Source organism: Rhinoderma darwinii, chromosome 7 (genome assembly GCF_050947455.1).
Source record: "Rhinoderma darwinii isolate aRhiDar2 chromosome 7, aRhiDar2.hap1, whole genome shotgun sequence".
NCBI classification, from domain to species: domain Eukaryota; kingdom Metazoa; phylum Chordata; class Amphibia; order Anura; family Rhinodermatidae; genus Rhinoderma; species Rhinoderma darwinii.
In genome coordinates, this window is record NC_134693.1 from 121,680,552 (window position 1) to 121,704,318 (window position 23,767).

The window sequence follows — 23,767 nt, forward strand, 5'->3', positions numbered from 1 at the left end:
TTGACAGCTGTCAAACGACGACGCGTAAAAATACAGCCTCGTCAAAAGAAGTGCAGGACACTTCTTTGGACGTTTTTGGAGCTGTTTTCTCATAGACTCCAATGAAAACAGCTCCAAAAACGGACGTAAAAAACGCCACAAAAACGGCGCGAAAAATGCGAGTTGGTCAAAAAACGTCTGAAAAGCAGGGTCTGTTTTCCCTTGAAAACAGCTCTGGATTTTCAGACGTTTTTGGTCACTACGTGTGCACATACCCTTAGGGTATGTTCACACGGCCAAATTTCAGACGTATACGAGGCGTATTTTGCCTCGTTTTACGTCTGGAAATACGTCTCAAATACGTCGTCAAACATCTGCCCATTACTTTCTATGGGTAGAACGCTGTATTGTCCACACGACGCGTAATTTTACGCGTCATACGGCAATTACGACGCGTAAAATTACGCCTCGTAAAAAGAAGTGCAGGACACTTCTTTGGACGTTTTTGGAGCTGTTTTCTCATAGACTCCAATGAAAACAGCTCCAAAAACGGACGTAAAAAACGGCGTGAAAACGCCGCGAAAAATGCGAGTTGGTAAAAAAACGTCTGAAAAGCAGGGTCTGTTTTCCCTTGAAAACAGCTCTGGATTTTCAGACGTTTTTGTTGACTACGTGTGAACATACCCTAACGCTTCAGTCCACAAGATTCAACTCAATGTATTAATTTGGACTGCAGCTGTATCTCTCAATAGTTAAAATCAATCAGTAGCTCTACAAAAGGTCTAGGTGTAGCCCTAGCCGAACAGAGCAGTCGAAATTTCATGAGACTTGGACTGCTAACTACTACATGTGAAGACGTCTCAGCTCTTAAAGGGCCAGTTCTTTTATCACGAAATTAGAGAAAACTTTTTATTTTTCTAAACAATATATGTTTAAGGCTATGTTCACACGGAGTATTTTGGGGGAGGAATATCTGCCTCAAAGTTCCAAACGGAATTTTGAGGCAGATATTCCTCCCCCAAAATACTCCGTGTGAACAGCAATTATCGCGCCGTTTTTCGCCCGCGGCCATTGAGCGCCGCGGGCATAAAACAGCGAGATATACGCTTTCTCCTGCCTCCCATTGACGTCAATGGGAGGTCGGAGGCGGAAGCGCCCGAAGATAGGGCATGTCGCTTCTTTTTCCCGCGAGGCAGTTTTACTGCTCGCGGGAAAAAGACGCCGACGCCTCCCATTGAAATCAATGGGAGGCGTTCTCGGGCCGTTTCTGCCGAGTTTTACGACGCGGTTTCCGCGTCAAAAAACTCGGCAAAATACCCCGTGTGAACATAGCCTTAGAGATGCTTTATATTTTGGCCCTCTATTACTTTATGAGGTTTCCCAAAAAGTAATAGGTCCTCTAAGCTATGAGTAGATCTCTGGCTATTTGGTACTATTCTGTAAAACCACAAGAGATGATTTACAAGTTGAATGTGATTTATTTTCGCTTCCAGAATAACTTGAGGCCATTATGCAATATTTATATATGTATATATAATTTTAGAAAAATATACAAGTCGCTGTACTGGCCAGATCTTCTCAACACGTCAGAAGACATTGGTTATTCTGTGTTTTTGAACACATTTTATATACACGTCTTGTGATGCTCAGTAAACCACAAACCATTCACCATATTTATACTATAAATAGAAGTAAAAAATAATATGTAAAATATTACTGATTGACATGTGTGTTTGCAGTAACCTGCAGAAAATAACATTTTGTGTTTTTTTTAAACAGACAAGTTCATGGTATGGATAGCGGCAGATTAGTGAGTAGCTGGTGTTTCAGCGCTAATCGTTTTGTGAAGACTATTTTCTTGCTTGGAGTTCCTATGTCAGCTGCCAGTAATCAATACATCAGCCAAGTAAAAGAGCTACCTTCTTGTATCTTCTCATTACCATGACCTTTACATAATTTATCAAAAGAAACCATCTCAAATGGCATGTAAATATTAAAAAACACCCAACAGGTATTTATCAAGTAGTTTAAAAACACCACCTCGTGGCCTCTTGTGCTGTGCAAAAACACAAACCACTTCAACAGCTTTTTGCGCTTTGATTTATGGGCAGATCATGGTTGATAAAGAAATTCTTCAAGTATAATTTAAAGGGGTTTCCAGAGAGAGAAAAATTGATGGCCTGTCCTTAGTATAGGCCATCAATTACTGATCGGTGGGAATTAAACTCTTGTCACTTCCGCAATAAACTATTTGTATTTTTCTCCCCCTTATTCCTACAATGCTTCGTACTGTGAAACGCCAACGCACTTGTAGTGGCGGTTCACAGTATTACAGCCATTAGGCCATACATTTTTTCTCTCTGAAAAACCCCTTTACCTTACTCCACTTTTTTCCTATTCTATTAATAATTTTCATTTATTGCTGGCCACGTACACTAACAGGAGCAATAGCCACGGACACCAACAGTCATTGTGTACAGCACAAGACAGGTGTCACATAATAGAAAGCTGGGAAAACAGAGAGCAACGATAGGAATATGTGTACAAAATTAAAAAAGTAACACAGCTTTGTGTTTTTCAACTATTGGCAAAAGGTTAGAACTTTACACCTTTTGGCCAGGTTGCGGTTTTTTTTGCCAAAATTTTCGAAAAAATTTAAGCAAAAGGAACATTATTTGACTGCAACAAGTAAATAGACTTTATGACCCATGGTGAAACATTTTGCTGTATGACCATCTTATATCTGTGTGAAAGAGTTATTCATACAGAGCACCCTCAACTACAGTAATGTGACTGGGACAACAAAAATGCTCCTTTGCTTTACTGTGCTGTGTAATAAGGTGGCACTATGTAGACTATTCCTCTTCACCATGATATAAGATATTTGTATTTTATTAGCTTATTTTTGAGAATGTGTGTAATGTAAAGGTGATCTCTATGGCTGATCAGCACATACCGGGTTATCTGTATGATATTTAAAGTAACGATCATGTGAACCACTTACAATTATGGCGCAATGACGTGAAATAATAACTAAAGGCAATTCCGAAAACGTGAACTCTGAATATTCCGACAAACTAAATGTTGGCACCAGAGAATGTTGGCATTCTCTATAGTTTTGATTAAATTATTTGGAAAACGTCATCTTGAGTAACAAACATTAATTTACCCTGAAATAACTGCATTATCAAGTATGAGGGTATTTATACTAATCCCAGTGATGAGCTAATAAACATGTACTGTTGACATATTCATGGATTATCTTTTTAACCTAGTAAACTTACATTTTAGACCCTTTTACACCGGCCGATAAGCGGCCGGTGTAACGAGCGCCAATCAACGAGACATATATACATAGTTACATAGTTTTGTACGGTTGAAAAAAGACACATGTCCATCAAGTTCAACCAAGGGATGGGAAAGGGGAAGTAAAAAATTTCTACACATAGGAGCTAATATTTTTTTGTTCTAGGAAATTATCTAAGCCTTTTTTAAAGCCATCTACTGTCCCTGCTGTGACGGCTCCTGCGGTGACTATTCCATAAATTCACCGTTCTCACAGTAAAGAAGGCTTGTCGCCTCTGCAGCTTGAACCTTTCTTTTTCCAGACGGAGGAAGTGCCCCCTTGTTACTCCGATCGCTCGTCCCCATCCATTGTCAGCATGTCGGCAGCGCGTCTCCCTGTTTACACAGGGAGATGTGCTGCCAACAACGATAATATTTTAGTTTTTTAAAACGATGCGACCAGCAGATGATCGAGCAGTTTGCTCGGTCATCTGCTGATTGTTCCTCTGTTTACACAGGGCAATTATCGTCAACGAGCATTATATGAACGCTCGTCTGCCCGATAATCGAGCTGTGTAAAACCCCCTTTACTCTGCTTTAATTAAAGGGTAACTAAACTTTCAAAAAACTTCTGACATGTCACAGTGACATGTCAGAAGTTTTGATCGGTGGGAGTTCGAGCAATGAAACTGATCGCTAAAACAAAGCGGCAAAAGTGCTCGGGTAATCGTTTCTGTTAGGCTTTTCTCGGAAAGTTGAGCAATTAGTGTACAGGCTCAACAGACTTTCTATTAAGCCCGTACACCACTTGCTCTGGTTTTTAGAGGAAAGCCAATCAAAAACGAAGCGGCACAGTGCTCACCCAAGCTCTTCTGCCACTTCGTCTCAGCGATCGGTGGGGGTCTCAGTGCTCAGACCCCCACCGTTTGAAGCACTGCATCTCAACTGCTAGCCAGGATTGCAAAAACCAACTGTTTCTAAAAACTGTCCAGATACTGCGACATTTTGCAGATGCATAAATTAAAAGGGTAAACCTATAAAGTTATGGCATATCACTATGCCATAAGATAATGATTGCTGGGCGTCCGATCTCTGGCCAATATCAAAAACAAAGGGGTGGAAGCCCCTTCAACTCTGTCCACCCACTGCAGGGAAAGACTGTAAAGGAGTTCTCATTGTGAGAATCGGTGGGGGCCCTGGCGGTCGGATCCCCACCTATCAACAAGTGATGGCATATCCTAGCAGTATCCTTTAACTCACCTGCTGAATTTCATACTTTCTTAATGTCCTATCAAAATTTTCCTTATTTGAAACACAAAATGAGGCATTTGTATGAAAACACAATGTTGATCTGTAGAAAATAATATTTTTTTTTCTTTTTACAGTAAACATATTTTTTGTACATGATACACATATAGACAGTAGTTTAAGAGACTCTTCTTGACCGTGTGCCAGTGAAACTTTCTGGATAGATGTAATCTATCCTAATGCACAGCTGATTCAGAAGATCGGGGTAGGTGCAGGTCCAGCTCGCAGTTTAAGCTGGTTGCTACAGTACTCTTGTCCATGAATACTACAAGTCCTGATGACGCCTCTGCAAGAATGTTATAAAAGTGCTTCTCCAACTGCCCCATACATGGAATGCAAATACTGTACAGGTAACGAGCAGGTAAATTCCAGGTTTTGTCAAACATCGCTCTCAACCTGCTTGCTGTGTTTGCTACAGTCTGTCTGTTCCATTTGTTCACAGTCCATGCTGACCTCACTTGTGTCCATACTGCAGTCTGAGATACTATCTGAGTGGTCCATTTGTTCAAACCTTGTGGCCTGCGGAGGATCACTGCTTCCCTCTGCAGGTATTAACAAATGTCCTTCTGAAGGCAACACGTTGTCTCGTCCAGAACACAGGACTGACTCTTTTGCCTGCCGGATACAATTCAGCCACTGTTGCTTGTTAAAAGTGTCATTTGCTTGAAAAGAATGAGCCAGGGCATGGGAATTATTCTTGTAGCCTACTCTGAAAAAGTTCTTAACTGCAAATAGAAACATATAGAGAAAACGATGAACATACAGTTTTTACTATTCTGCATTTATAGTCATGCATATTTATGACACATTGGTACAAACCAAGAAGTCACAGATCTAGTACTGCACGGAATCCCTCTCTAGAGCAATTCTAGCTCTAGTTAATGGGGTTCTGTACAAAAGATTGATGACAAAAGCATATCCCAAGTGTTAGTGGTCAAACCCACCCCCACCAATCAAAGCTTCTGACATGTCACTGTGACATGTCAAAAGTTTTTAAAAAGTTTAGTTACCTTTTAAACTCTGCAGAATCAGCCACACAACCTTGGCCAGTTAAAACAACCTATTCACAAAATATGTTTCATAGCATTTAGAACATGTAACTACTGACCATATATTTTATAGCAACAACCTGCAAACAAAAGCTCAACTGCAAAATGTAATTTTTTTTTAACCCCCACTGGAACTTTATGTCAATGTTTGCAAAGTTAGACTCACTTCTCTCATTGTTGGTAAAGGCACCACGTAATGATCCGGCCACACGGACCTCCCCATCTTGCAAGTCTTCCACTACGAGTTCCTTTACAGGGATTGGTTGTCGGTAGAGCTGATAGTAAACTTTGTCATTTTGTGTTATAGTTCTTGTAATTACCAGGACTTCTTGAAAGAGGAACACATGAAATTTCTGGAAGAGAAAGGTCAACTGATAAATAACAGATAATTTTTTTTTATTTGCCAGTAAAATATTAACCAAATATTACCATAGTAGATATTATAGAAGTAAGATAATGATAAAAATTGCACAGTAACTGATTTACTGTGGCTAGTGACAAACACACCTTTACTAGAAACTAGTGATGTCAATAAAGCAGGAGGGAAAAAAAATTCCTTATGGGGCGGTGATTCCACTAGTTCCTGGTAAATTCTTACGATGACCATGCACATAAGCGTAAAGTCGCCCGAATTGGACAACTTTGGCCGATCGTCGTTGACTGTTCACGATGATCTATGTCTGCTGAAAAAGTGATCGGTCATGTTGGATTTTTTCGTTCACTTTGCGCAACTGCATTCCTTTTTTGAACATTATTTTTTAACTACGTCGCTGATCTGCCACCAGTTTAGTCTAGCATGTTGGTCATTCATACAAACGATCATACAATCCATTGGCTGCAAATTTGCCGATCCCAATCATAAGTTTATAGCCACCTTTATTAGAATCATCTGATCAGCCCACAATACACTAGTTTGTGTAAACAGTTTGAACAGGGAGTATATTTTGCGAATAGTCTGCAATTATTAAAAATATTGTCAGTTTTCTAGAGATTCAGCAGAAGTTTGTCTGCAGCAGGAGATCCTTTCAAAACCCAGTATACATTATTATGAATGAAACTGGACCCTACAAGATGCAAAGTGCTCTTTCATCTGAGTGACACATGGCGCTGAATATAATGGAAAGGTTACATAAAACAATGGCAGCTGGAGTGAAATACGAGATGTAAGAACTTCAATAATCATGTAATCAGTACAAATAACAAAATGATCACATCTGAAGAGCAGCAGCTACAAAGATCAAAGTGCTTCAGTTCTGGCTGATGTCAAATCCTTCACTGTTGTTGAAAGGCAGTGGGGAGGTGACGGGTGGGGGGGGGGGGGGGTCATGGGAGGCTTAATGAGCGCCATGTAAGAATAGAGAGGATTTGACTTTACACAACTTGATCTGAGGGTGTCGCATAAAAGTGTTGAAGAGTTAAAAAGAGACCAATGACCTTCATCTGTCAATAATGAAATTGTAGTGAATTCACTGTGAACGTCCTACATCATATAATTAGATCATAAACCATCACAAGATCAAATAATTTAGGAACTTTTTACTCGTGCAAAAAAAAACAAAAAAACAGGCTTGCATATAAACAATACTGTCGTCCTTCCATGAAAAGCATTAGAAAAAATAATTTTATCAAGACTTATGAAAAATATTTTAGGTAAAGTCTAAGGCTGGGTTCACACGACCATGTTACGTCCGTAATGTACGGAACGTATTTCGGCCGGAAGACCCGGACCGAACACACTGCAGGGGGCCGGGCTCCTAGCATCATAGTGATGTACGACGCTAGGAGTCCCTGCCTCGCTGCAGGACAACTGCCCCGTACTGTAATCATGATCAAGTCACCGACCGTGCACACACAAAACTTGCATTGATTTCAAGGAGCCTGGACCACAATTGCGGACCGGCTGTGTGCATTGGCCCATAGGTTAGCATGTGTTAAATACTATTCGCAATTGCTGCTCCGGAATTGCAGATAGTTTATAGCCGCAAATGCACGGTCTTGTGCAGGAGTCCTTAAATCTAACCCACTATATACAAAAATCGACGAGGAAGCAGCACTCCAAAAATATCAAAGAGGTTTATTTACCACCACATCTAGGTGCAACTTTTCACCCTCACATTGAGGGCATTTTCAAGCATCTTCAACCCACTCTATAGGTATACAAATTTTGGTTCTAGTAACATTTGGACCCGTGGTGGCAGTGCTTAGGCTCTGTTCACACTTGCGTTTGGGGTTAAGATTGATGACAAGACTAACACTTTATTTGATGTAAAAAAATAACAGAACCCTGATGCAACAGATTTTACGCCAATTGGGTCCTTGAGGATTTGCCAGTATATGTTTGCAAACGGAAAAGCATTGCTCTTATGGCTCCATTAGCTATGTCAGATCTGTTTTCAAACGAGTACCGACAAATCCTGACGTACCCCACTGACTCATTGTTGCAGCCTTTTTTGAGATTCAGTATTTTGATGGCAAGAATAGCACTGCGGACCGCACTATTCTTGTTTTCATAAATACAGAAAACACTGACGAAAACCTAAAAAATAAGTTATCATTTAAAAAAAACAAATATTCTCTTTAGAGAGTGGAGGGAAAAAAAATATTATGTTGGCACAACACCTAATGCACTCTGAACATCCAAGGTGGCTTACGATGAGGGAAATCAAAGACAGATATAATTTGGCTGATAAACATAATTTTCCCATAATGCAGATTGTGGCGTTTTGCAGAGAGAGGTTGCAGTCGCTGCACGAGGAAGCGCTAGTACACACTTTTGATGAAATTATAGGCCCAAGATTGGAAAAAGCTTCGATATCCTCATTATAACACATCATTAGAAATAGAGTCATTAAGCAGAATCCTAAGGATTGCTATAAAATGTGGGAGAGAGAGACGGGGGATCCAGATATAGCTGAAGTTATACTGAAAGGGTGGAAGACAGTTAGAAAGAAAATTATAAATGAGAGATGGAGGGAGTCGTATTTCAAAATTATGCATAATGCTATTTATGGTTTCAACATCCCAGCTTCTGCCTCCAATCCTGATAGGATAATTGCTTGTCCTAAATGTCAATTGGCCAAATCTGATATACACCACGGGATTTGGAGCTGTCAAGCTACACAAGACTTATGGGGGGAAATGTGCAGGTTTGCAACAACATTCTGGGCAACACCCATACCAATGTCTCCACAATGCATGTTGTTCCATCAGATGAGAACACCTGAGGAGGAGGATCCGGCGATATCTGGACGGGTGCCCTCAATAATACATACTGTCCTCATGGTAGCAAAAAGATGTCTATTGCAGAACCGGTTGCTTACGGAAACCCCAACTCTATCGTAGGTGATTATACAGCTGAAGAAGCTTTTGAATATAGAGCGTCTAGAAACAGAACGACATAAAGAAAAGGAAACGGCACACTTTTTCACCAAGTGGAAAAGATTCATTGTTACTCAATTCGATGATCAGGAGATCAGAGAATTGATGACCTCGTTTAGACAGACAGTGTGGTACGCAAGAGAACACCTTAGTGGTTCTTTGGGAGCATTGGAGATATCCTAGAGGTATCAGGGAGAAAGATATAAGGACAATACCAGGTATTGTTAGACTACTTGCACAGGTCTTTTTGGTGGGACGGAATACTGGAGGTGGAATGGGATGGTTGGTTGTGTGTTGGAATTAATTGTAAACTCTAAATTCTTACTTGTATGGACGTTCTACTGTGTAATATTTTGTGAAGGTAACGATGTCGATACATTTTGGCAAATGTTCAATTGTTTTTCAATTGTTATTCAAAGTTCAATGTTGTATTGAAATGTTATTATGTAAAATTGGAAAAAGGCAAATAAAAATGAAAGTTTAAAAAGAAAAAAAAAAAAAAGCAGTGTCAGGTATTAAGCAGCATATTATAGGTTCCGGTTTTGTTGCATTGTGTACTGAAAAGATTAATGACTTTTACTTACTGCTCCTCTGTTATTCTTCAGCTCACCATGACAGCTCAGAGCCCGAGAGTTATCAATCAGTGGATCCCTCTGGCAATCTTCAAGATAAATCAGCCTCTCCTTGTAATAGTGACATTCAGACTCTCCCGTTTTAATGTTAATTTCCGCTACAATCCCTTGAACTATATTAATCTGCCAGAAAATAAGATAAAGCATTAGGATTGGCTCCATTCATCTAGATTCTGCACACATAAAATTCATAGAAAAAGAAGGAGCAATTACAGTGATGTCTTCTCAGTGTGAGGCATTGAAATATTCCAAAAATAGAAAAGAACAAGCCCAAAGTTGCTAAATTATTTAAGCGCTCATTTATTTTCTCTGTACTATATTCAACTTTCCATGACAGTCGGCAAGATAAGCTATCAACAATCCTGACAGCATGGGGAATGCAGAAATAGGCATGTGAGGCCTTTCTGGCTGACTTCAGCTTTTTTTTTTTTTTTTTATTAAACACACATATAATACCACTGATGGTGACATACTTGGAAAAGATTCCAGGTATAAATACTCCCAGAGTGTTTAATAAACTTCTGTCCAGATAGAACTTAGCAGTATATTTATCTTAGCAGATTGTGCAGAGACATGTCAGTCTTGTGATACCATGCAGTGCTTTCACGGGAAGGGCGTTCAATGAGAGCTGGTATGATCTTTCATTTATATTTATATATAAATACATTTATATTTTATATTCATCTTTTTTTTACACAGTGATATAATATTTACAGCTGACAGTTCTTAATAGGAAAAACAAAATACAAAAAGTTTCATTTTCTTGGTATTTCTGTAACTTAAAGGGGTTGTCCTGATTGGACAACCCCCTTACCATATGCCATATTAGGGAATTTGAATGTCATAGAGGAGTCCCACTCAGGATTAATCAGAGCTAATTAATGCTACATGACCCCCGCAGCGGGCGCCAAAGCTAAAAGAAGCCTCAAACCGTTTCAACAGCTGGACCTGCAGCGATAAGCTTTTTATGCTAGAGAAGCATAGCCTTTTGCTTATTCTCATAAACGCTGTACAGAATTGTACAATCAGATAACATTATTAGTACAGAAATTGGACCTCTGTACACTGACGTATTCTCCGAAATGTTGTAGGAAATCTACCCCCCAAAAAAACAAAAAACTTACAGCTTCCTCCAGATGCTGCTGGTCCGGGTGATCATTTGGAGTATGTCGGAGTATTTCCTTCAGTAGCAAGTGATATTTCACCAGCCGACTCCTGGGAATATCTAAGAAATTCCATAAGTCTAATTTGCGGCTAAAGGGCGACTCTAGACAGCGTTGGAGAAAGTCCTGCACCCGATGGTCCTGCTTCTTGTGGTCCAGGAGGGCTTTGGCTGCCACCTGATTACTGCAGTAGCTGTCATAGGAGTTTAGGCCAGGCAACTGCAAAATGAGAGAAAAATGTACTTATAACATCGGATTTAATATACAGCAATGATATGGTTGGATCGTTGGCAGGTTTGTTATACGGATGAGCGTGTGTAAATTCATCAATGGTCCCCCAGACAAGGATTAATGTAAAATCTAAAGCTAAAATGTACATATAAAAATTATATTTGAAAATGTGATGCTGCCTGTAGAGACAACATAAGTAGCTATAAGATAAGGTGTTCAGACTCTGAATGGGATTGAGTAGTTACTAGCGGCTGCTTTCCGCCTAAAAATAAAGTGAATAAAAATGGTTAACTCGCACTAAGCGCTTAAATACTCATAACCACTTCCCATAAAGAATGTTGGGTCCGATTTATAAACTTCAAGAAACCCTTTCAGATGTGATGAGGGTCATGAAGATCAAAGAGAAACTATACCATAGAGTCCTTTAAGAATAAGGTTAATGGTAATTTTCAGACTCTTTTGTCTTCGTTCCATCCAGATGATAATACCCCTGACATGTTTCATCAGTGACAGACTGTAAACACCATGTCAGAGCGACTGAATCAAAGGGCAGTCAGCCCCTCCCATCCATCACGAACGCCACTAACGGGAGCCTAACAAAGCCGGCCTGACAGCCTATTGAGTCCTAACAAATGGGTTAAAATAACTCCTGGTAAGTCAGACACAGTTTTGTGCACACATTCATGGCAACACGCAGCTTGCAGATAATCCTTTCTTAGAGGTCAACCTCTGTATGTGAGATTTTATAATACTAGGCTATATCTAGTATAGTCTGTACTGATGTAAATATATACATAATGCATTTACTACAAGTGTTTATGGACATAAGAGAATCATGGGAGAAGTACAAACACATAGGAGTGTTCTCCAATACTTTACAGAACTCAAAATTGTCATATTCAAACATTTCCAAGTATAGGAAGGGGCAGGCTAGTGGAGCTATAACACTGATGGGTGCCCCTGAAACAATAAACCGGGATCTCCCAACGTGGCAACCCTTCAACAAAGGGACACTGTCCCAGGTCCAGCTTTTAAAAACCCCACTGATCAGCTGATGAAGCCGTGGGAAGTTGCGCCCGGCCACACATTTCTCCTGCAGCGCCCACTACAGGGGAAATAGAATATTCAGATGAACGATCAACAATGTAATACATAGCTGGGTTGTGTATGCCAGAGCCGGGAGATGCCCTCTCCTACCCACTCTGGCTAATGGAGGGTGGTCTAAGCAGGAGATGGCCCTCTATGACGTGTACGCCACTAGGACACATGGACTAGGGTATAGTGACCCTGCTCCACACAGTCTCTTCAACCCAAACTTTTATGAATAATAGAGCAGTTTTTGTATAGTGGTCTTATGGACATGCATGAAAATAATCAGAGAATAGAGTCGTAACCTTCTTAGATTTACTAGATATATTTTTGACAATACTGCTGCAGCTCGTTTCTTACACTTTGTCTCCATAAGCAAGATCAAAAAAGCAAAGTTCACCTTGCTTCATACAACTGGCCCAATGGCAGAAACAGAGTATGCGGCTCGGAGGGTCAAACTACTTTAAAGGGAAGGTGTAATTAAATTTTTTTTATTATTATATTGCTTTTAATAAAATATAAACAAAAAATGTATTTATTAGTGTTGTGACTTTAAACTTTTTACTGTGTTCTTACTTTTACTTCTCTATGGGGGCTGCCATTTTTTTTTCATCTCTGTATGTGTCGATTAATGACACATACAGAGATGGAATACGGCACATACAACCCCATAGAGAATGCGAACGGGAGCCGTTCCATTCTCAGAAGCGTATGCCGTCTGTGTGGGAACGGCGCTCCCACACAGACCAAAACAAAGTTAGTTTGTAGAGCAAAATCTGGCGCCATTGTCATGTGGACCGGAAGCCGCTGCCGGACAGTAAGATGATGACTTCCGGCCGCGGCTTCCGGCCATATGTTCAACAAAGCGAAGGCGCAAGGAGCGTAGACCAGTGGAGGCGGCAGGAGCAGGTAATTTATGTTCGTGTATGTGATGTGTGTATTATGTTCCTGTATCTTCGTGTGATACGGTCTGCTGAGCCCTGTATCTAATCCTCCTACACTGTGCAGTCGCTCAGAAAATGGTGGCACACAGTGTAGGAGGTTTGAAGACCTTTAAACTTCTCCTGGCACTAGCCAGAAGAAGGGAGGGGGGATTGTGTGAGGACACTAGAGGAGAGTGTGTCCACCCCAAATTTGCAGCATAAAGCAATGAGGTTGGTTTACCACAGTGACCATGCTGCAAATTTGGGAACTGCTCCCTCTAGTGACCAGCACATGGAAATGTTATAAATTAGAATCTAATCTATAATATTTCCTGACTTGTGAAAAAATTAAAACAATGTGTAATCACTCAAATACTAATTGTTTAACTGGAAAAAAAAATAATTTCTAGCGACACATTCCCTTTAATGGTGATCCAAAATGTCCTCTCAAAACAAACTGTAGCAGCATGTACTCGTCACTGGTTATATAGTGGGTAACAATTCTTACACCAGTGTTCTTTTACTTAGGAAATATCCCAATCCATACCAAAAACAATAATTTACCTAAGAATAGGCAATGTCAGAAAACTGCTGCACCTGCAATTCAGGTTTCCCATTTAAATGCTGATTTAAGTTGCCTTGAGGGATGAATAAATAAGACTTCCTGAGACCTGTAAATTGGTCCTACTCGTTATAGGGAACAAAAGATTAGGTCGTGTAATGTATAGATTTAGGTGTATGAAAATCGTAACCTATCATTCCCTGCTGCACAGCTTTATCCTACAACCTGGGGTGATAATGAAGTTCTCCCACGCAGGAGGCCAGGCTGGGTGTGTGGATTTCCTGATAAGCTGAATTACATCTGGGGAATACAATACATTCTCACCTCACTGAGCAAGTTAAACCACCCTATGCATGCAAAGCCGAGCTGTAAATGACAGCCATTCCTCTGTGCTACAATGGGAGGCCCAAGCAGCAGCAGCTAGATCTGATAAAAGTAGCTCTGCTTCATTATAAAGGGTAGTATTACCTAAAATCATTATCATTAGTTAACTGCTAGGTTTCCCTCACTTTCAAACATTTTGTATAGAAATATAAAGTATTCAGTAGTTTTAAAAATCTATTACAACTTGACTTTCCACCAGATACAAGTCTCTTATTGTCAATCACTGAGTTATACAAGTCAATGTATATACATAGAGGCTCGCGTATATGGACAGGGTTGTTTTTCATGTTCTTGTCTCTGCTGTCAGGGCATGCTCGGAGTTGAAGTTTTGCATCCGCTGGAGAGACACTGTTGGAGACCGCTGATCTATATAGTGTCCCTGTTATTGAATTAGTACTTTATGTTGTCCCTATATCTTAGGCTTGACTAGAATTATTTTACATTTTGTTTTTAAGTCAAGCTCATTTTACATTTATTGGACGAACCCTTCCAGTAGTGATAGTCCAGACTACTCGTTCTAATTTCTTGTAGTCTAAGATCTCACCTTTACCCTCATTTACCATTATTACATTTTGGAGCAGGGTTCTATCCTATAGCACATAGTATATCACCTTGCGTTATATTACAACTACATGATAACTGATGCCACTGCTTTTGATTATTTGAAGATAAAGCATCTGTTATTACAGACAGTAGCCGTATACTGCGAGCATTGTTTCAATTTAGTAACACACAGATGTCCATATAAGATAAAGAGAAACAAATGTACAGCAAAATATGTGCCTAAAATAAGTATATAGATATAGGTTCTCCTTAAAGAGGCTCTGTCACCAGATTTTGCAACCCCTATCTGCTATTGCAGCAGATAGGCGCTGCAATGTAGATTACAGTAACGTTTTTATTTTTAAAAAACGAGCATTTTTGGCCAAGTTATGGCCATTTTTGTATTTATGCAAATGAGGCTTGCAAAAGTACAACTGGGCGTGTTTAAAAGTAAAAGTACAAGTGGGCGTGTATTATGTGCGTACATCGGGGCGTGTTTACTACTTTTACTAGCTGGGCTTTCTTACGAGAAGTATCATCCACTTCTCTTCACAACGCCCAGCTTCTGGCAGTGCAGACACAGCGTGTTCTCGAGAGATCACGCTGTGTCGTCACTCACAGGTCCTGCATCGTGTCAGACGAGCCGGCACCAGAGGCTACATTTGATTCTGCAGCAGCATCGGCGTTTGCAGGTAAGTCGATGTAGCTACTTACCTGCAAACGCTGATGCTGCTGCAGAATCAACTGTAGCCTCTGGTGCCGACACGATGCAGGACCTGTGAGTGACGTCACAGATCTGCACTGCCAGAAGCTGGGCGTTCTGAAGAGAAGTGGATGATACTTCTCATCAGAACGCCCAGCTAGTAAAAGTAGTAAACACGCCCCGATGTAACACACATAATACACGCCCAGTTGTACTTTTACTGTAAACACGCCCAGTTGTACTTTTGCAAGCCTCATTTGCATAAATACAAAAATGGTCATAACTTGGCCAAAAATGCTCGTTTTTTAAAAATAAAAACGTTACTGTAATCTACATTGCAGCGCCGATCTGCTGCAATAGCAGATAGGGGTTGCAAAATCTGGTGACAGAGCCTCTTTAAACAAGCATTTGAGAACATTTTTAGTATGTTTATGATTCCATAAAGTTATTTCGGGACTTTGGATCCTTTGGATACGCCATCAATATCCAATTATGGGGTCTGACTCCTGGCACCCCCAACAATTAGCTGATTGAAAGGGCAGCAGAGCTCCAGTGAGTGCCAGGTCTCCTTCGTTGTTTACCAGGCAGAGTGCCATACATTTGGTCATGGCTGTGGTCATGGCTGTGCCTGGTACTGCAGCTCAGTCCCATTCAAGTGAATGGAACCGAGCTGTAATGCCAGTCACATCCACCACCACTGTGCCTAATAAATAAGGGTACGCGGTGCTTGCTGGGGCTCCATGGCCCTCCCAATCAGCTGATTAATGAGGATGATGGGAGATGGACCCCCACTGATCTGATATTGCGGCCTAAAATAAAGGTAAGCCGTAGTTTCCTTAGTTCTGCATTTCACGAAGCGAAAAAAGTCAAGTCTCACTTCCTAATGCACTTGTAGAAATTCTGTCTCCAAACATTCCATATCTGTTAAGTATCATTTTCTAGTAAGAGTCACTGTTCTTTCTCTCTGAATAGTGGAAATCACCCAGGAACCACAAAGAATTTATATCATGTGACTCTCGTGAGATGGAAATTCTAGGATTTTCTTAGAAAATCAACTGATATTTTCTTGTAGGGATTTGATAGAGAATGTAAAACTGATCGGCAATAACAATGATAGCCACCGTTAGTAATCAATTAATGTTCAGAAAAAATCAACAGAGCATGAACCTGTGTTCCCCAAACGGTGACATGCTTACTATGGAGGTTACCATTCACGGTCTACTACTGATTAGAGATACATTCCCTGACATGTAGCTGCTTTGTTCTGGAGAATTGAATAGGATTACTACGTCTGTAAAGGAGCCGCTTCTTCAATCACTGGTATGTGAAATAATAATGCCAGCCAACCACCGCAGAAAGGACAAGATGCTGAATCAAGCGGTCATCTGAAAAAAGAGTCCTGTCTTACCCAGCCTACTAAGATGTGGCCAACGTGTTCTGTGGATCCGTCTGGTTTCCTTACGCCACGCAAGCGTCTGAGCAGATCTGCAGATATCATAAAAACACTATTAGAAAATAGGAAACATTTGGGTGGATGAGCGGAGTAGAAGCTGAGCAGAATATGTACCTTCATGCAGCGGAATAAGAGAATCCAGGGTTCCAAAAATTTGCATTAATTCTTCTTCTGTCATTATAGACAGTTTCAGCATTGGGTCATGATATGCCTGAATGAAAAGTAATGAATAGGTTATTAATATGTAAAAAATTGCTGTGCAGGAACACAGATCAGAAACATCACCACTCTTGTCCATGGCTGTGACAGTTTACCTTTTTTGCCAACTTCAAGTCTTCTATTAAGTCTTCCTCTCCTTGAGATAACTCAAAAATAGCCTGAAAAATTAGACGTACAAAGATGTTCACTACATTGTTGTATTTATGAAAGAAGGTGTGTGTATGTATCTATCTATATATATATATATTTTATTTTTTATTTTATTTTTTTATTTTTTCCTTTATCAACAATTTTTTTAGAATAAGAAAAATATACAAAATATTGCACGCAGTGCAATGAAAAAAATCAAGATTCTACAATACATTTTTGTAAAGAACATGAAGAAACTATTTAGGAGGTAACCTCCCGGACATCAAAAATAATAACAGCAAATGAAAAGGATCATCGCTATAACCGCGACGTAGTGCAATATTCAGGGAAACCAGTCCCAAAAAGATTTATTAATTGCTAGAGTCCAAAACAAGTAGAGTTACGAAAAACACAAAGACCAGACAACAAAAGGGAAACACATACAGAAACGAAAGCAGCAGAGAAGCAGCGATACAGGCATTCAAAAGAGGCCATCCAACCAAAGAGACAAATCAGAGCCATTCCGGAACAGTGACCATACTATCCAAGTTCGAACAAATACTTCGGGTCTGCCCCGATCAGCGGCCAGCAACTCCTTCATTCTCATGATATTGTTCATCTCAGTTACCCATTCCCTTGAAGAAGGTACATTAGCGGACTTCCTATCTATATATATTTATATTATTTTATTAATTTTTAGTTGTTTTTTTAATTGATGCCATCACCATCTTTATTTTACATACTTTAAAGAGGCTCTGTCACCACATTATAAGTGCCCTATCTCCTACATAAGGAGATGGGCTCTATAAGTGCTTTTTATTTAAAAAAATGATCTATTTTTACCACTTTATTAGCGTTTTTAGATTTATGCTAATGAGTTGCTTAATGTCCAAGTGGGCGTATTTTTACTTTAGACCAAGTGGGCATTGTACAGAGGAGTGTATGACGCTGACCAATCAGTGACCAATCAGCGTCATTCACTCCTCTCCATTCATTTACACAGCGCATAGGGATCCTGTTAGATCCTTATGTGCTGTCTTATACTTACACATTAACAATATTGAAGTGTTTAGACAGTGAATAGACATTCCACGGAATGTCTATTCACAATCTCTGCACTTTGTTACTCTGTCTGTGGTAGTTACAGCAGAGGACGGGTAATCTCGCGAGATTACACGGTAAATGACAGGTTACAACGAGATCACGCTTCCTCTGCTGTAACTAATATAGAAACAGTAACGAAGTGCAGAGATTGTGAATAGACATTCCGTGGAATGTCTATTCACTGTCTAAACACTTCAATATTGTTAATGTGTAAGTATAAGACAGCACATAAGGATCTAGCAGGATCCCTATGCGCTGTGTAAATGAATGGAGAGGAGTGCATGATGCTGATTGGTCAGCATCATACACTCCCCTGTACAACGCCCACTTGGTCTAAAGTAAAAATACGCCCACTTGGGCATTAAGCAACTCATTAGCATAAATCTAAAAACGCTAATAAAGTGGTAAAAATAGATTGTTTTTTTTTAAATAAAAGGCATTACTGTCACCTACATTATAGCGCAGATCTCTTTATGTAGGAGATAGGGCACTTATAATGTGGTGACAGAGCCTCTTTAAATACGTTTCTGGACAGTTAAAGCAGTTGTTGCAATCGCTGTGTAACCAGTCATATAGGACATTGATGCTTTGCACTGAAACTCATTAATTTTTTCATTTTAGGTTTAGATGACAAAACTAAGGAATCATCTCTGGATTTTTCATAAATAATTGCCTCACTTCCCCTTGCAAAACCATGTTAGGAATGAAAAAAATAAAGCACATCTAGTGCAGCACACAAAGATCAAAGTTCTGAGAAGAGCGAGTCCCTTCACCTGCTACCGGCAAATGCCAAACCCATCTCACATATAAAGGGTTTTACATGGGTGGTGAGAACAGAGACACTAAAGCAGGGAAAACGGCCACTTTTCCTTGCTATGTCACTGTGCTCTGCGGGGTGTCCTGCTACTACATAATTACTCAATAATGTCTATAGTATTCCTTGTAGAACTATGTGATCCTTCAACAATGGTCATAGTGCTTAAAACACACCATGCTGAGAGGTAATGATGTTCAGAATGATCACTAAACCGCCACTCCGTGTTATGTAACTGCTTAGCAGAAGAAGGAACACACACACTAGAATGGATGGCAAAAAGCAGTGCAGGTACAGTATAGACGATTAATTAAAGGGGTTGTCCTGGATAATGGAGATGAGCTACGGTACTAGGCTCAGCCCATAGCCAAGAATGGCGCTGTTTCTAGGGAAAAACAGCAGACCCTTTTTCTAATCCTGGACAATCCCTTTAAGAATATAAACAGTGTAAGCATTGATATTGTTCTGTAGCGGTACAGACCTCCTGGCGCTTTAACTCCTTGGATGTCAGCACTTGGTTAACACAAACATCGAAAGTCTCGCTCCAAAGTTTGCTGTCCCTTCGTTTCGTGATGGAAGGAGGGGCATTTCTTGACCACGGTCTTGGGGTAAACAGATCTGGACGACTGTCACCCCGGAAACTAATAGAACGCTGGACGTGAAAAGGGGTAAAATGTAAATATCACGTAAAACTATCTATATACATATACACGCACAGCAGCGTATATACACGCACAGCAGCGTAGTGTAAGGTTCTACATACAGCAAATCAGCCCATCAGAGACCACATATAGACTAAACTGCAGCAGTATAACACAAGGTCACCCAGGAGGACAAACGAACATTCACAGAATTGCACGAAACCTTAGACTAATGCTAGAAGTTATGGTAAGACGCGAGAAGAGGGATTTCAAGCAAGTTTGAGGTGATTTCCATAAAATCACGTTACCCGGTTAATAATAAGGATACAAAAGTTCTAAGGGACTATGCTGCGGTTTACAATATATACATACATGCAATATAAAAAGATGGACTGGTGATTAGAAAAACTCAAAATGCACCTCAAAGTAGACAGGAGCAGTTACACTGGTATTACTATCACACAAAGGGTTGACGTATCGCTAGGATATGCCATCACTTTGCGGGCAGTTGGGGACCAACTGCCGGGACACCCACCGATTCTGAGATTGAAGAGGCCTGTGAGACTCCACAATGCAGTCCTGTGCTGTGAAAGTGCCAAATGATCAGGCTTTCTGCAACGTCAGATGAAAAGAATTTCACTGCCTATATACTCGGTACTATATATGATAATTATTAGGATAGGGAAATTTTTTATCTATTGCTAGATTTGCCACTAGTAGATGAAACTATGCAGTAATTACGCTGAATGAAAAGACCACAGATAAGACAAGTACATAAGGAGCTTGTATGACTTGACTTTAGTTATTAAAGTGGATAAGCATTATGAAGCCAGACTTGGTAAATCCTGTACTGGGCTATTAATGTTCATAGCCCCATAAATGTGATAGAAAGGTGCCACTCGGATACACTGCCATCCTATTAGAATTACAAACATGGATATATATCTATAGAAACTAAAGATACACATGGTGACTTCATAAAGGAGTAGAGAAAGGGTAAAGGCGATCACTACAAAGTGATTTAGCTACGGGTTGTAGAATTATAATTGGTACATAGAGCTTGGTCCGGTCTGAAAATCATCTTCTGAAAGGAATATTTGCATCTTAAATGCATTGTCCATATCTCTAATGAGCATAGAAGATAAATGAATGGTTATTCGTTCCTGTCACGAGCGCAGTAGTTAGACTCAACTACAACTGAATACATTCAAAGTGTGCGAAGGTGGAAATGAACTTTAACTTTCCCCATGGAGCTTTAAAGGGAAAGGATAATATTTTCTGAACACGCTGTCACAGATGTCTTTGGCTACCCCAGTTATTTTGCTTTCACTCCCTGATTTTAACATGTTCTGGCTCGGTCTTATGGCTTCTCAAACGTTCCTGGATGCTGTATTATCTCTGGCAAATCAAAGACTCCATATATTAAAGGGGGTGTCCCATAAAGAAAACCCCTTCTCAACTCATCAGCTGATCGTGCAGGTCCGATACCAGGAACCCTAAGCTGTTACCACCGGTGAAATTTTGTTCAGCCATACATTTCAACTGCTACAAGGGAAATGTATTACTTGCCAACCATTCAAATGAATGGGCGACTATGCAACACATTGTCAGGCTAGGTCCAACAGAGTTGGAGTCGTCGTTTACAGCTACCCATACTGGCTAATAAAGGGGGGCCCCTCTGTATGCATATCTATAATGCATATGGACACAGGTTGTATTTATGAGACAACCCCTTTAAGGGCATTACTATTAATGTGACCTGTAAAGTTTTTTTGGACCTCAGTCAAGCCACCATCTCAGCAAGTTTTAGAATATGTGTTTTTTTTCTTTGGAGGATACAGACTCGCTGATATAGAAAGTGGAATTAACGGACGCCTGGAGCTCATACTTGTCAGCATTATCTCTAGAAGAGAGATTTCATATATTTTTCCACTATATTATTTATGCTAGTCACTTTATGAGTCAGGCTTTGTAAACTATTTGTTGACTTCGGTCCTGTTTAGGTTGTTATACGTCTCCAATACTTCTGTCCTCCGCTTACTCTAAATGTCTCTGTCCTTAAATAACAGTATCCCATGGATCACTCGGTTTTGATAATTCTCAATTCTGTGAACTTGTAAATGGATCTTAAAAAGCCAATGAATTTAGGGTAAAACAGTTGAAGCATTTAGAGAAGGAAACAGCTGTTTAAGCCACAAAAGTGAAGCTCTGGCCTCTGAGAAAAGTTTAGCCAAAACATAATTTACTTTCCACATTGGTGACCACAACTGTAACTATTAAAGTCTTTCTTTCAGACCTGAGACATATTTTCCTTGACCTCTTCAGTACCGGCAAGCTTCTGCAAAGTATTACACGTCTGTCCCCCGACGTTATACAAGGAGGCTGTTGGCTGCCAAGGTGGGATCTTTCCAGACCAGTGACTGTACACTATTTTCTGTTCCAGTCACGCTATATGCTGCTTAGTAGATGAAATGCTGAGACGACTTCAGTAACTTGCAGCCGGTCTGTAAATGCCGCCATTGTATGTAGCCCACAACTATATGGAGGACAGAAGGGTCCCTGTATGCACACAACTCATAGTATGTCACAGCTGAACTGTAGCCCAGTGTCTGGAGAACTTGTACTTGTCCTACACAAAGCTATAGGCTCTTCAGCTGCATCCAAACACCTATGGAGACATCACAAAGTCTCACTCCTGATATTATTTCATGAAATCTTGGTTCAAGAATTGATATTATGTTTTTAAATGTAAACTTATAACTTCTGTAACTGGTTAGAACTTGAAGGGAAAGTTTTAATCCCAAAATAATAGAGGTACCATTTTTATATTTACAGCTTTTAATAAAACAGCTCATGCTCATTTATCCTTTTAAGTTTTCTTGTGATACATGTATTATACCATTAAAAGGGCGTTGTACTAGGACAGTACTTATTCCAGCGAATATTATAAAATACTCCACTATAGATACTTTTCATTAATTCAGTGTACGTTACATGTACAATTACGGTATATCTGGGTAAGCAGGTCACTTCTGAACATTTATCTATACCCATTTATTTACAGTAAAATTCCGATAATCCTGAATCCTCAGGACCACCACTATATAAGAATAATCTACAGACCTATGACACAGATGTCAATGCGCCCCATGCACAAGCATTAAAAGGGTTGTCCAGCCAGAGGACCGTTTTTCATACTGATGACCTATTCACAGGATAGATCATCAGTATATGATAGGTGGGGGCCCAACGCCCCGAACCTATCAGCTGCTCCGGCTGCCTCCGGGCACCAGATGTCCGTGCCGGAAGCAGATGGCTCCTGTCACAGTATAGCGGCCGTGCTGCAGTAGTGCAGCTCTGCTCCTATTCAAGTAAATAGAAGCAAATTTCTGCAGCACGACTGCTATACAAAGTACGGAGCCATCTGCTTTTGGCACTGAACACTGCATACCGTGCATAACATCCGGTGCCCAGAGCAGCCGATCGGTGCAGGTGTCTGACCAGCACTGATTATATACTGGTGATCGGTCCTGTGACAACCCCTTTAAAGTCTCGGAGAACCCCTATAACCTAGGCATGGGTACTGAACAGATAAATTTCATACAAATCTGCCGGACCCCTCCTTCCCTTGAACTACCAGTTAGTGTTATGATAATCTAGCATCAAACTATTTCGTGCCATGCCAGATTATCATGATTTCAGGACCATCAGGTGCCAGATTAATGGAATGTTAGTGTATATGATAATATATCATTGTAAGGTTTATGTAAGGGCCCATCTGGAGAAGCCCTGTTGTGAACAGAAAACCTATCACATGTAGTATTTACAATATTTGCCCTTTCTTTTAGAAAAGTGAAATTATTTGGCTGCTTTCCTCTGTGTCTAACATCCAGTTCATGTTCCGCTATGTAAAATACCATACTAAACACTGGTGCTTTGCAAGATTACATTGGATACAGTATTGTTCAACACTCCATATAGCTAAGGAGATAGATAACAACAAATCTCACTAACCTGCAGTGACTGGCTGAATCGCTTTAAAGGAGTTGCCCGCACTGGAGGAATGAGATTCGCAAGTGATGTGACCCTTGAAAGTGGTTTGACCCGTTTAGTACTTGGCTCCTATGAAGAAAGAAGAGGAAGCAACACATTACTGACCATATTCAAAGTGAACAAAA

At 40.2% G+C, this 23,767-nt stretch overlaps 1 protein-coding gene across 3 annotated transcripts in view; it reads right to left on the bottom strand.

Annotated features, from left to right (window-relative positions):
* Positions 1–4,616: 4,616 nt before the first annotated feature.
* ARHGEF3 (Rho guanine nucleotide exchange factor 3) overlaps positions 4,617–23,767 on the bottom strand; it is a 268,161-nt gene continuing 249,010 nt past the window's right edge. For all 3 annotated transcript variants that reach the window (XM_075833917.1, XM_075833918.1, XM_075833920.1), the window contains 9 exons: positions 23,604–23,711; positions 19,430–19,600; positions 16,997–17,059; positions 16,797–16,893; positions 16,638–16,714; positions 10,756–11,013; positions 9,584–9,754; positions 5,788–5,974; positions 4,617–5,297 (listed from right to left, as the gene is read on the bottom strand). In XM_075833917.1, the coding sequence (XP_075690032.1) occupies positions 4,951–5,297; positions 5,788–5,974; positions 9,584–9,754; positions 10,756–11,013; positions 16,638–16,714; positions 16,797–16,893; positions 16,997–17,059; positions 19,430–19,600; positions 23,604–23,711 (1,479 nt within the window). In that variant the 3' untranslated portion in view covers positions 4,617–4,950. The remainder of the gene's footprint in view (positions 5,298–5,787; positions 5,975–9,583; positions 9,755–10,755; positions 11,014–16,637; positions 16,715–16,796; positions 16,894–16,996; positions 17,060–19,429; positions 19,601–23,603; positions 23,712–23,767) is intronic.